Raw genomic sequence first — 14,745 nt, 5'->3', positions numbered from 1 at the left:
ACCAGTTAGCACTCTGCTAACATTACCCTAGAACGTGTCTGCAGTTGGAAGCACTGTGTTAGAACAGAAGGACAGACAGTGAAAGAAGAAAACAGGCTGCACTGGCAGGGCTACCTTTTACTTTAGCCTAGGGAGTAACTCAAGTTCTCTGTTTGTCTCAGCTTAATAAAGTGAGTTATTCACATTAATATATCTAGCACATTCTAACAGTCCCCGACTTTACAATGGTCCAACTTACCATCTTGGGCTTTATGAGGTTGTAAAAGTTATACAGATTCAGTAAGAATCAGAATTGGACTATTAGTATTTTCCTGGGCTAGCACTATGCAGTAGGACACTCTCTTGTGGCTCCGGGCGAATCAGGAGCGAATCAGTCAGCCCCGTGATCCCAAGACCAGGTGCAGGGCTTGAACTCAGGACCCCGAGATCAAGACTGGAGTGGAGATCAAGAGTTGGACACTTAACCGACTTGAGCCACCCAGATGCCCAGTGCTGTCACTGAGGGTCTTGTAAGAAGAAGCTTCAGATACCAAATCACTGAAAATACAAACGCATTTCCAACAAAACTAACCTTAAAAAAGGCAAACCACTTGTAGTCGTTCAACACAATCTCAAAGCCTTGATTGTAAATGATGGTGAAATGGCCGGTATTGCCGAGATCATCACGTACTGTGTCCAACTTCTCAAGATGAACCACTACTTTTTTTTCCGGTTGTCCTAAAAAAAAAAAAAAAAAAAAAAAAAAAAAAAAATCACAACACAGGAAAATTATTTGGATTTCAACAAATGGGAGGGGAAATCTCCTCTATAGTTTCCATTATTTTTAAGCAGCTTTCCCTTCATGCTACTGGATTTGGACCAGTCTAGCTTGTGAAGATACCAGTTTCCATCCTGTTGCTTCCCTCTGCACACTCCCACAGGGATCTGAGGCAAGCCTGTGAAATGGGGCTCAACAGAGCTGTCAAGTAGCTGACCAGGCAGAGACCCCAGAAAGTACAGCCCTTACCTTCCCAGAACATCCAAACACTGAGGAAATTTGTCCACTAAGGAAAAGGAGAAATAAGGGATGTTTAAAATGATACACAGAAATGGGTTGAATACAGGATGCCTATCAAAAAAAAAAAGGAAATATAAAAGGATTTGCTATCAGATTATAAATACAAAGGGAATTATCTCTTCAAAGAAAAGGGGTCTCTTTCAACTCAATGGCTCTCTAGTTCAGAACCTCAGAATCTGAATCCTTCCACAGTATTCAGCAAATGCAAGGTTTCTATCCTATAAAGATATTTTGTGCTGACAGGAACTAAGCTTTCAACTTTCAGAAGATGGGGGTGTAGATCTGTGTGCGTCTTTACTAGATTAAAGTCAAAAGTCTGACTTACAGACACAGGCTGCCTGAAAGGGTTCTGCTCTGTCCATCTGGAGGTTTCACACTTTGGACGGTTTTTCCAAGTTTCAGATTAATGCTCTGAAATAGGAGATTGCATGTGACCGAATAGCACCAATCCTGATCTCCCTCTCCTTTGGACCTCCACATTATACATTTAAAACAGAAGGTTTGGAAAGCCCAGGATTAGGAAATGTCACACAGTCATATGGAGTTGGACAGTTGAACAGGTCTATTTTAGTAACAAATGACCTGGCAATCATCCTTCTGCTGACAAGGAAATCACAGAAGACAGATTCACTTACTCTGCACAACCACAGGGTGGTTAAGGGTTTGCATACAGCAAAAGTGCCTCTTCTGAACAGGAGATAACTTTTTTCCTTCTCCCTTCACTAAACTCTTCATCCTCGGTATAGCTATGTTATCTGAGGGCATATGTAATATCCCAGTGGTGTTCTAACACTAGGTATTTATTGACAGCTTTCCACCAGCCAGACACTGTGCTTGTCTCTGGCATTCCCCAAAATAATTACAGACTAAAGAGTTATTTCCCAAAAAAGAACGGAAACAAAGAAACAGGGAGTGTTGGGGGGCAACTTTTATATATCTCCCTGCAATACATGAAACAATGTAGCATCATACCAAAAGTTTTCTTGGACTAGCAGCATCAACACACGTGTAAATCAAAAACGCTAGGTATAAGGACTCTTTCCCACAAGCTAAGAAAAGAAAAAAAAAAAAAAAAAACAACAACAACAACAACAACAAAACATTTTCTTGCTATGCTTTTCGGTGTTTGAGCTCATTTTCCATGAGCAAAATTTTTAAAAATTCAGATTGGACAGGGAGATCATTAGACTACACTGTCTCCACTCTCTTCCAAACTAAAAAGACAGAAAAAAAAAAAAAATAAATAAGCAAAAAAACAAAAACCCAAGGGGAATGTTAAGTTCCTGAAAAAAGTGTTTAGGTCCGGTAACAACCAAAGAAACATGAAATGAGAAGTTCTCAGCTGCTGAACTCGGCCTTCTTGGTCCTGGAGCGGTAAAGGGCACCCCAAGGGGTTTTAGGTCCACCCGGCTTCCCACCGGCACCGGCCCCGGGTGGGGGCGCTCCTTGTGGGCGCTGCGGAAAGAAGAGCTCGGGGGACTGAAAGGAAGGAGTCCCGGGCTAAAGCGGGTAGGGGTGGAAGTCCGGGGGCGCCGCGGCTTACCCATAAGCAAGCAGTTGACGTTGCGTTGGGAACCAACGGGGCCCACCTGGAAGACCCACGTGCCCAGCAGCTCAGGGTAGGTGCAGTTGGCAGGTGTATCGCCGTGTGCGGTACCGACGCCGCAGAGGACCAGGAGGAGGGCGGCCAGCAGTGAGCGGGGACAGGGACCCATGCTGGCGGGGCTCCGGAGGGGAAATGAAGAGACAGACAGCGGACCGCCGGGAGTGAGGCGATCCGGACAGCGCGTGCCTTAAAATAACCAGAGCTGCCGGAAACCCGCGGCCCGCGAGGGCGGAGGCGGGGTCTGGGGCGCCGGGGGCGGGGGGCGGGGCGCTCGGGAGCAGTCCCGCCCGCAGGTGAGGCCGCCGGAGTGCGCACTCTTCGGTACCTGGCTGCCGCTGGACCTTGAGCCCTGGGAGAAGCGAGGCACACGTTCTATGACCATGGGACGTCTCAAAATAGGACTTAAGAGCCACAGTGACTTTGCTTCTTGAAAAGTAACTGGGCGGGGGGAGGGGTACGTGGAGAAAAAGAGGAATGTGTGCGGGCGGGAGGAGACCAAAATCACAAAGAGGTCCTCGGAGGGAGACTGAAGAAGGTAAGGCTAGGGATGCAGGAGGTAACAGACGGAAGGCGGGAAACATTCCCAGATAGGGAGAGATCTAGTAAGTGGGGTTTTCTTTTACTTGCTTTTCTTCTCCACTTAGTCCTCAACCAACTCAGTTTTTTTCCCCTTCCTCGGAAAAATTTTACTCGCTACCCCCAGTCACCCTAGCTGTTTGAGAACTGGTCTTCCTTCCGTTTTCCAACAAAACTTTCACAACCTTTTTTTTTTCTTTTTTTTTTTTTTTTTTTTGCTTGGTTTTGTCTAGTTTCCTGTTAATGTTATTTATTACCCACAAGAGAATTCATTTGTAGTGCAAACTTGCAGTTTTTGAGTATTCGGGGTTTTCCCCCCTGCAAACTTTATAGGATTTGGTTAACAAATAGGTTATCCTATTTGCACAAATACAAGCACACACATGCCCAAAAGATGTCAGATTATGTGACTCAACCCCTTCTCCTCTAACGATGAAAAGCAGGAGGCTCAGAGAGAGGAAGTAACTTGGGCAGAGTGAGGAAGGAAGCTGGTGGGAGAAAGCTGCTCTTACCAGCAGGTTCCAGTGTGCCAGCCAGTCTGACTGCCAATTAATTATTAGGTAGCACTGTTTCCAAGTGCCTCTTTGCTTAATTTAAATATCACCCTTTTCTGTGAGAGCTTCTCTGACTTTCCTGGCTGTTGGTGGAAGTTGGGGCTGCTTTTGCACACAAAACCCATTGTGCGTGTCAGGCCTTGTGTCAGCCCTTGTGTCAGCATCAAGGGCAAGTGATGAACAAAACAAACTTTTCTGTGTCCCTGCCCTGTAGGGCACAGGCATTTTGCCCTCATCACACTGGTTACAAGTAAATATGCACATTTAACACACGATTCGCCTTTGTCTCCCTAGATCCTAATGTAAAAACACTCAAACTTTCTTGGAGTGTTAAAATAAATACGTAAGTGAAGGGGCTCAGAGCAAGTCTTCTCAAAATGTGCCCCTTGTGCATGTGGACTGTTTTGAGCTGAAGGTAATTAAGACTACAAGGTCAAGAGAAGCATGTTTGCCCCTCAACTACCTAGAAGAATCTAAATGGGGATCTTTCTCAGAATGTGAGTTATTACCAGAGATAACTTTTTTTTTTAAACTCATCTGTGTTGTAGGGTAAACATCTAATTATCAAATACCTGCTCTTACTGCTGTGTGAATCCTACATCTGTCCTTTGAGGTGCCAGGCCCCGATCCCGTCCTTAGCACAGGCTGGCGTACATACCTCATTTCACCTTTCTGGCTTTGAAGTGCTCATGTATGTGGGGTTCCCGTACAGACAAAATCACATTTAATTTCCTCCTGTTAATCTGATCCATGTCAATTTAATTCTTAGCCCTGCCAGAACTTTTGAAGGGTAGAGGAAAATTTTCTTCTCCCTGATATTTACCTCGGTTTCTCAGCCTGAAAGCCGATTTCAGTTTGGCAAGAGGAGTCACTTTGGAAGCTCAGAAGTGTACATATTCTGTAATGCAGGCACAAACTGCGAAGGCAGGGCTGGGGCCTTTTAGATTTTATAGTCCTATACTTAAGATTCAAAGTTGACATCATGTAATTAAGCTAACACACTTAGAGATGTAGCACCGCCTTTCCAAGTCCCTGGGAAAGCAAGCTATTTGTTGTTAAAACATTAAAACTTTTACTAGGTTGTCAATATCAAAGAGTCGAAGAGTTCAACAGTCCCGTTGTAATTTTCTTTGATAGCTGTAATCAAAGTAGTATACCTAATTATGAAGAAAGTTTAAATAGTCTTTTATTTTTTTTAAATTTGAGAGAGCGCATACAAGCAGGGGGAAGGGCAGAGGGAGAAGGAGAAGCAGACTTCCCAGTGAGCAGGGAGAGGGACATGGCGCTTGATCACAGGGCCCAGGGATCATGACCTGAGCTGAAGGCAGGCACTCAATCAACTAAGCCACGCAGGTGCCCCTACATAGTCTTTATTCAATGAATGATAACTGAAAAGGGATTTTGCAGACCTTTTAGTCTAATGGGTTCATTTTAATATTGGAAAATGGAGATCCAGGGATCATAACTTGCTCAAAGTCACATTGCCAGTTACTGAGATTCAAAAATAAGCCTCAGGTAACTTAATTTTTTTTTTTTTAAAGATTTTATTTATTTATTTGACAGACAGAGATCACAGGTAGGCAGAGAGGCAGGCAGAGGGAGAGAGGGAAGCAGGCTCCCTGCTGAGCAGAGAGCCCGACTCCGGGCTTGATCGCAGGATCCTGGTATCATGACCTGAGCCAAAGGCAGCAGCTTAACCCACTGAGCCACTCAGGTGCCCCAGGTAACTTGATTTTAAATTTAATTTATCTCCAGGGTGCCTGGGTAGCTCAGTGGGTTAAGCCTTTGCCTTCAGGTCATGATCTCAGGGTCCTGGGATCAAGCCCTGCATCAGGCTCTCTGTCTACTTGTGATTTCTCTCTCTGTCAAATAAATAAATAAAATCTTTTAAAAAATTAGTTTACTCCAATTATCTACTAATTCCCAAACTGTTCCCCCTCAAAATAAAATATTGCCCTGTCTCCATTAGCAGGGAGGAAAATCGGTGATTCTCAAACTGATGCGGCCCTAAGTTTTAATTTTTAACAAATATTTTATAGAGATCTTTATTACTCTGAAATGAAATGTATATATAAGCCAGTTATATACTTAATAAAAAAGAAAAATATAGCAAATTTTTATTCAATTTCTAATTCAAAGACATATTTCAGCATCTGGAAAACAGAATAAGATATTCAGATACTTTTTTTTGCCTCTATGCAAAATTACAGAATCAGGATAAAAATGACGGGTACCTTTTCTCTGAAAACAGAAATCATTTCAGCGAGTTAGAACACAAATATTAGGGTGTCTGGGTGGCTTAGTCGGTTAAGTATCAGACTCTTGATTTTGGCTCAGGTCATGATGTCAGGGTTGTGAGACTGAGCCCCATATCAGGCTCTGCACTGGGTATGGAGCCTGCTTAAGTAAGATTCTTTCTGTCTCTCCCTCTGCACCCTGCCAAAAAACAAAAAACAAAAACAAAACCAACAACAACAAAACCCCACAAATATCTCATCAGATATTCATCAGGTCATTCAACTACCATACCTAGGTGCTGATGCTAGATAACTCTTGGTCAAGTCTCAATGCTAGATAGCTCTTGGTCAGGTGTCAATGCTGGATAAATCTTGGTCAGGTGTCAGTGCTAGATAACTTGGTCAAGTCCCAGCAGAACAAAGTACAATCTCCTATTGATTTACCTGGGAGTTTCATTCCTGAAAATCTGGCATGTATTGAAATGATATGATACAAAACTGATTTTTTAAAAGACTTTGAAGGAGAGAAAGGGAAAGAGAGCACAAGTAGGGGAAGGGGCAGAGGGAGAAGGAGAAGCGAGATTCCCTGCCGAGCAAGGAGCTGTCACAGGGCTCAATCCCAAGACCCTGGGATCATGACCAAGCCAAAGGCAGATGCTTAACTGAGCTACCCAGGTGCCCCATAACCCAACTGATATTCTATGCAAACTAGAATTTGGTTCTCAGATTATTATAACAAGTAAGTTTCTAGAGAGGCTGCCTTGCTTAGAAGTAGTTCCCGAAGTGTGGTCCCAGAACCAATAGGACCAGCAGCAGCCACATCTTCTTGGAATTTGTAAAAACGCAAATTCCTGACCCTACCTCATAACCTACTGAATCAGGAAAATTCCGGGTAGGTCCCAGCAATCTGTGCTTTAACAATCCCCTTTCCAGAGTTGCTGATACAGCTATTGTTGCGAATCACTGGTTTAAACATTGGCAAGGACTCAAGTCACACTGCTTGAGAGGGAAGCCTGGCCTCTGCCTTTCACCAGATGTTTGATCTTGGAAGTTATTTTTACTTCTTTTTGTGCCTTGATCTTCTCATCTATAAAATGTACATGATTATGTTCCCTATCTGCCTCATCTGGTTTTGAGAAGACAAAATGAATAAATACAGATCTCTATGAAGATCTGACTGCATTTATTATTGTGTTTATTTCTGTTAGAAAACGTATCCCTCTTAATTAAAAATAGGCTCCGAATCTTGTTCTCTATTGTAATCCTAGCACCCTGAATAATTTCTGGCACACAATAAGTTCTCAAATATATGTTGAATGACTGGTACTATGATGGACATGAATGTACCTATATCTCATGGTAAAGAGCAAAAAGCGTCATGATTTCCAAGTTCCCTGCCTTGAGTGTAAGTTTGAAAGCCACTGTTCTGGAATGCATATTAAAATAATGAAAGATCTTAGAAGTAGAGAAATAGAGAAGAAAATACTTGACATACCATTGTGGCACGTTATTTGGTTGCGTGTACACTTAGAAATAGAGAAATAGTACTCTTAGAAATAGAGAAGAAAAAACTTGACATATAGTTGTAGCATGTTACTTGGTTGCATGTACATCTCTGTCATTGGGAGTCATAATAATCATCTTAGTCATTTTATTTATGTAGGACTTTATACTGTACCAAGATAATTCACATATATTAGGTCATTTAATTATCACACAATTGTATGAGGAGGATATTATCTGAGACTCAGAGAATTTATTAGGGACCAACGCCCATGAAAGTGGAAGTTGAGAGGAAAGAGGAATAGGAGGGCAAAGCCTTGGATTTCATCCCGTGAAAGGAAGGAGGGAAAGAGGGTTGTGGAGAAAGAGACTCAGGAATACAACTCTGAGATCCCCAGCTAGCACGGCAGAGATGAGCTTGACGTGGGCAGACATGGCCAGGCCCTAGTACCTGAGCTGCATTTAGTTGTCTGCCTTGACTGGAAAGCTGAGGTGGTTCCTGAAGTCATTACAGGGGGAGGCTGTTGGCCAGCTGCCCTCTATGCAGGCTGTCTCTTAAAGAGACATGGAGCAATGCTGAGCCATGGCACCTACAGTGGGGACCTTTGTTTGGAAGTAGGGTTGACCCACAAGCTTAAAGGTCTTGTCATGTCCTGTCATGTTCTGAGTATGGTTTCTGTCCTTCTGATCTCCTGGGCAGATGACAGAATGCCCTCTTGTGTTACCCCATGTTCCTGTGTTTTATGATTCATTTCAATGATCTGTCTGCTTTTTCCACTAGGATCCACGTTCCTTGATAGCAGGACTCCATTATTTTTGTATGTCAAAGTTTTTGACAGAGCCTGGCCCATATTCACTCATTTATCCTCTTCATAAAATTTATGAAAGAAAGGGTGGATCCTATGCAGGAAGGAAGACATAAGAAGCAAGTAATTAGCTTTCTGTACATGAAAACAAGCTAATTAGAGCTTACCCTTGCTGAAATAAGAGGGTTGCTAGGAATGCTGCACAGGTTGGCTGATTGCACTATAAGGTTTCTCCCACTTTTTGTTCTTAGGACCCCTTTGCATTCTTAAAGATTATGAAGACTCCAAAGAACTTTTGTGTGTATGGGTTATATCGGCAATATTTACCCTAGCAGAAACTGGATGTAAAAAGTACTGACTTACTGAATAGTAACAATAAAGTGAAAGTAACACAATTCTAAAAATATATAGCTATATTATCAAAAACATGAAAAAAAAAACCCAGGAAAGTAACATTGTTTTACCATTTTGCAAATTCGAACGCCTGGGTTAATGGAAAAGTGCTGGATTATCTGCTTCCACGTTGCATATGTTGGGATAAGTTGTTCTGGTTGGAGAATATGAAGAACACCCACCATCATATAGGTGTATAGTTGAAAAAAAGAACCTTACAGACTCCTGAAGAAGTCCCATGGATTCCCACAAGTTCTTGGAGCATGTGCTGAGAACTTCTTCACTAGAATAACTGCATACTCTGAGATGCTCTCAAACATGCATGGCCTTGGTCGTGAGGTGGATAGAGATGGGCAGGATGTGTGGTTTTCCAACCACAAACACAACTGCAAGAACGGAGAAACTGCTTAAGCCATGTTCCCTAATGATTGGGGGTTACTTGTGTCATTTTTTTATAAGAGGGGTGGTAATATTCTAAGTTTACTCAGTTAAGATGTAAAAATTGGAGGAGAACATCCTTGCATTTGATGGAATATGAGCTGATGAAGTTAGAGAATTATTGTGCTCTGTTATTTGAATAAAACACTTTGTGTTTCTATTTGAATAGCTTATCATAACTTGCATAGTACAGTCACATGTTATGTAAATTTGATAGCAATCTTACATATCTCATTACTCCCACTCTACTGATAAGGAAAATGGGGTTTAGGAAACAGAAGTCACTTTTCTGTAGTCACGCTGCTCGTGGGTATAGATAGGTCTGATAACCAACCGAACACTTTTCTGCTTTCTGTTAGATTGCTGGAGTGTGATTTCAGAAGAGAAGCATGGTCTACTTATTGATGCCATCAGATATAAAATTAAAAGAAAGAAAGGTTCTACAAGTGAACCAAACAGAAGATGTATATGTTGAGGCAGCTATGGAACTGTAAGTTATGGAGAAAGTCTCTACCATTTGACCCTATTCTCACTTCACTATTCCTTCTGTGAAATAACACAAGTTTGGGAAATGAAATTTTTTTTTTAAAGATTTTATTTATTTGACAGACAGAGATCACAAGTAGGCAGAGAGGCAGGCAGAGAGACATGGAAGCCTTGTGGGCCTTGATCCCAGGACCCTGGGATCATGACCTGAGCGGAAAGCAGAGGCTTTAAACCACTGAGCCACCCAGGTGCCCAGAAATGAAATTTTTAAGAAGCATTATTTTTACTGATAGACCAGACTAATCCTGTAGGTCACACAGAGTAAGAGCCAATTATGGATGTGTCCACTTTGTTCCCTTTCCACCAACATCACTCTGGTCCCATATGCCATCCTTTCTTGCTGAACAACCATGGTTAGCTTCTAATTTCATCCACTTTTTTCTTGAATGTAGTGTACAAGCCAGGAACCTAAGGGACATCTTTGACGCTTCCTTTTCACACACCTTCCTTCTGATCAGCCAGTATATCACACAGAGCCTACCCTCTGCACTGGTTTTTTAATAAATGTGAATCATATCATGTTACTCCAAATATTGGAAAGCTGAATACTTCCTAATAGGTTACCTTTCTATCACCTTTGAATAAAATTCTATAGGAAAGATCTGCATGAACTGTCCCCTATCTCTTTGTTCTTCCAGTTGCTCACTGTACTGGGAACTGTCACCCTCTGTTTGATCCTCAGACGCTCTAGCTTTCTTCTCTCTTCCTTACCTTTGTACTCTGCTATCCTCTCTGCCTGAAATAACTTACCTCCTCACATGACGGCTCATTCTCACCATTGATGACATTGTCACTGATAAGTATTTCGCCTTCTCAGGAAGGCCTCCTTTACCCCTGCTACCTGAAGCTGCCTTCTCCAGCTCTTCAGTTTTATTACTACATTTATTTCTAGGTAACACCTAAAATTGCTAAAAACTGCCTGTAATTATTGAATATTCTTGTTTATTATGCTTCTCCCCTCCTCAAACATAAGCTCCATGAGGCGTGGGACTTCTCTGTCTTGTTCGCCATGGTATTTCCAACATGTGGTAGGTGCTCTGAACTTAAAAAAAATAAAACTGCCAGTGTTTTACCAGCAAAGACAGGCTTATTCGGGAATAGCAGAGAACTGCAATCCAGGCAAGCAAGCTGTGGCAGAAGCATAGGCAGGGCAGCAGTGCAAAGGAGATAAACGCTTTTTTATAGAGGAAAGGGGGAAGTTAGAGAGGTTGTTGGAAACACAAAGTCCACTGCAGTAAACTGGGAGTTGCAAGTACAGTGCCTTCTATTTAAGTTAATATACTTGTGTGCGTTAGTTTGGAAGTTGACCCTGCACGGCTCCACAACTGTTTGGTTTGCTCTTCTGAAGTGAAGTTACGAACACATGCTGGGCAATAGGAATGCTAACCCATGTCTCAGCATTTTATTTCAAAGTTTCATATTTTGATTTGAATTCCCTTTTTTGTATATGTTATCAATGACAAGGAAACATGAAATCAACCAAGGTGAATTCTAAAATAGCAAAACTGTATAGCTTTTGCATGAAGAGCATTATTCAGGTTTCAAGGTCCAGACTGTCCAGGATGACAGGTTTCAAGGTGAAGACTGTCCATTACTCCAAATAGAGAAAGACATCCCTTTTCTAAGAATCAGATAACTTACTCAAGTGATGATATGAGAACATTTAAAGTATTTCATTTTAGTAAGTCGAAAATAAATTGACATTATTTATCATGACTTTTTATTATTTAAGTTGACATAATCAAACTGATTTATGCATTCCTCCTTTTAAACATTTAGTACCCTTAGAATTTAAATAAATATATATATATATATATATATATATATATATATAATTAAATATATAAATAACTTTAGTGTGGGTACAATTAAGGTAACAACTAACTCTGAGGAAAAATGACCTCAAATTTATCATCATTTCTATTTGTTCTGTAGGGGCAGAAAACTTCTCTGTCCTTCCTTTCTAGGTTCTTTGGATAGTTTAATAATTAAATTGATATAACACAGATTGACAGGAGAAAGAGAAACAAAAGTTTCCTAACATGTGTGCCTACTGTTCACATAGGAGAGACCCCATGAGACTGGACACCTGATTCCTGGGCCTGTAATGAATGCATAAGCAGAATTATAGTTCTATTAGTTGCATTATTAACTTAGCTCCACATTTGTTTGGTTCCCTACTTAATTATACTTTACACACCTCTTATCGTTAAATTTGCCTTATTCACTCCTACCCCGTGTTTACCCACTGATTGTAGAAACTTAATAGGAACCCGGCAGTAACATTTCTTTTGGAAATTAATGGACATACCTGATGTACCAGTTCCCAAAAGGCACCTCACTGTCCGAAAGAATGCATACCTCCAGATTGTTTCAAGCCCCCCATTCTCCTAAAGTTTTCAAGAAGCCCTTCACCCTCTTCTCCTGTATTCACTTCCTTTGCAAATTTATAAGCTGTCCCTAGGCTCAACAGGACAAGACCTGTCCTCAACAGGACAAGAAGCCCCTGCCTTCTCATTGGGCTGTCCTTCTGATAATAAAGCTTTCTTTGCTTTGAAACAGGTGTTTCAGACATCAGCTTACTGCCCATTGGATGCATAGACAAGTTTGAGTCTGATAACACCAGGAAAACTGAGTACCTCTCCAAAATGGCCAAAGCCATCACCTTAAATACCATCTTCAGCTAAAGACAAAAGATATTCACGATGGGAAGTCAGTGATAGGAGGTTACCAGGAAAAGCACAGTAAACACGAGTAAGATTGTAATGGAGATTTAAGTCCCTGCCATCTCCATTTATAACAGTTTCTAGAGATTTAGAGTCATCCCCATCTTCCTGGTGCAAATGGAGATTTCCCTTGTTAACTTCTCTTCTAACTTCCACTGGGTTTTCAGAACTTTACCTTTATCTGCTGTTTCTTAAAAATGGCCAGCTTGAAATAATCGATAGGCCAAAGAGGCATATTTTTGGGGAGGTATAATTTGTTCTCCTTCAGTTGCTACTGCTGATTTTTGTTTCTTATATTTAACCATATTTATCATATTATGTAATGAAATAGAAAATTCAATAAATTTTGTTTAAAATTACACCAAGTACATTTTGCTATTGTGCTACAAAGTTTCTTCCCCACTTCTACCCCTTTTCCTTTTCCTTCTTGTCCTCACCCTGCCGGGCAAGGTAATCTGTGTTTACTTCCTGGTGAGCCTGCTCCCAGATCTTTTACTAAACTTACCAGCCATTTACAAACCTGCATAAGAAGCAGAGCCCATGATTATAAAGCCACAGATTCTAGATCCTGAATGCCATGGTTTGAATCCTGGCACCACCTTTTACTATCTTGTGTGACTTTCGGGAAGCTACCTTTTCTGACTCAGTTTTTACCTTAATAAAATTGAGATCATAGTAGTATCTACATCACACGGTTGTAGTGAAGTTTTGAATGAGTGAAAATGTGAAATGCTTTTAATAATGCTGTCACAGAATAAGCACTATAGAAGTGCTAGGTGAGTATGGATTTTGCAGTTTATTTTTATGACACAGAAGCAGACTGGATATATTTCTCCTCCATCCGATTTCATTTTTTAATAAAAATCTTTTATTCTTGAGGCCTGAGTTGGTCTCTGGTCTGGGTATGGAGACTGCTTAAGAGTCTCTCTCCTCCCCGTCCCCTACCTGCTTGCACGTGTGCATGCCTGCTCTCAAAAAATGTTTTTCATTCCTAAAACTGAACTACAGAAATCTCTCCACTTCAAGAAATTGAGTTTGTTTAAGAAAAATGGAGGCATGGTACCTAAGGCATATAACAAACCAATGTAACTGTTATTTAATGGGCTGTTGGGTTTTTTCTAGGTATTTTAGCATTATTACCTTTTTACCATTGCAAAATATGCTGCAGTAAGAATTTTTGAACATAAATCCTTCCTATAGCTGCCTTACTTTCTTCGTTCTTTCCTTCTTTTCCTTTTCTTTCTTTTTTTTTCTTTAGCTGCTTTTATTTCTGTACAAAAGTGACAGCAACTCATTGCTGGGTCAAATAGATACTGCAGCACTGAGTATCCAGGAGAGCCCTAGCATATAGGACTTCTCCCAGTGTCGCCAGTTAGACTCCAAGACCTGACCTTTACTGCCCGTCTGTTTGTACCCACTGATCCTGTCACATTTTCCCTTAATCTCTTCTTTGTAGCTTATTTCTTAACTCAAGCAAAAGACCTGTGAGCCATCCCCTGATGGAAACCAGCAGGACCACCCCGCAAGCAATCATGACTACTCTGAGGAAGAGCTCTGGAGGCCCCGATCACCCGGGGCAGTTTGTGCTCAACCCCCAACTCACACGTGCTCTGCAGGTCCCTGGAGTGACTCATGGAGTGCCCAGCACTTACCTTTATCTCATTATAATCCTAAAATCTCTACCCAGGAGGAGCACAAGCCTCATTTACATAATATACAATTCAGGTACAGGCATGTTTCCTTAAGATGCTTGCACCACTGATGTCTGCCTCTGTATGTGATGACCAGGCTTCCTGTTCTAAATATCCATCCTACTCCTAAATAAAAGGAACCCATTCACAGGGAATCTTGGCTTTTGAAGTTATTCCTTGTGATCTCCTTACCTGCTACAGATAACCTTTGCTTTGTGTGACAGTCCCACCTACCATAGTTTCTGTGACTCACCAAGGAGCAAACTCAAGTTCATTCAGTGACACCAGCAACGTCAGAGAATCATCCCCCCTCCGGGGCCTGGCCTGCTCCTTGCAAACCTCCTCTCCCCCCAGAGTTATAAATCTTTTAAATTGTTTTAAATGTAAATATTTTAAGCTGTTTTAAATTGGTTTAAGTACTTAAAGTAATTATTATTTAATTTTAACTGTGTATTTCTGAAACACACCTAAGGTGTGTTTTTGTATATTGTGTGATATAGGAGTTCAGTTGTCTTTTCATTCAGGCAACGGTACCAACGCTTTATTAAATCTTATTCCCTCTAAATTTAAACACGGAATTTTAGTATGGTCAATTCCCATAAACAATAGAAT

The 14,745-nt window shown here is 41.3% G+C and overlaps 1 protein-coding gene and 1 long non-coding RNA gene across 3 annotated transcripts in view; one reads left to right on the top strand and one right to left on the bottom strand.

The window, feature by feature from the left end:
- Positions 1-2,859, bottom strand: part of CTSC (cathepsin C) — a 35,686-nt gene extending 32,827 nt beyond the window's left edge. Inside the window, exons 1-2 of one of the 2 annotated variants that reach the window (XM_059186980.1) lie at positions 2,601-2,859; positions 572-717 (exon numbers count right to left, since the gene is read on the bottom strand). In XM_059186980.1, coding sequence (XP_059042963.1) covers positions 572-717; positions 2,601-2,772 — 318 coding nt within the window. In that variant the 5' untranslated portion in view covers positions 2,773-2,859. The remainder of the gene's footprint in view (positions 1-571; positions 718-2,600) is intronic. The other variant, XM_059186970.1, reaches the window with a different exon arrangement.
- An 84-nt stretch (positions 2,860-2,943) lies between these two features.
- LOC131839479 (uncharacterized) lies at positions 2,944-14,288 on the top strand. Its single transcript, XR_009356960.1, has 3 exons — positions 2,944-3,198; positions 9,530-9,660; positions 13,899-14,288. It is a non-coding gene; the product is annotated as an uncharacterized LOC131839479 (long non-coding RNA).
- The last annotated feature ends 457 nt before the right edge of the window (positions 14,289-14,745 follow it).

This window comes from Mustela lutreola, chromosome 1 (genome assembly GCF_030435805.1).
Source record: "Mustela lutreola isolate mMusLut2 chromosome 1, mMusLut2.pri, whole genome shotgun sequence".
Taxonomy (NCBI): Eukaryota; Metazoa; Chordata; class Mammalia; order Carnivora; family Mustelidae; genus Mustela; species Mustela lutreola.
The sequence above is the reverse complement of the archived record's forward strand: the minus strand, read 5'-3'. Positions and strand labels throughout refer to the sequence as shown.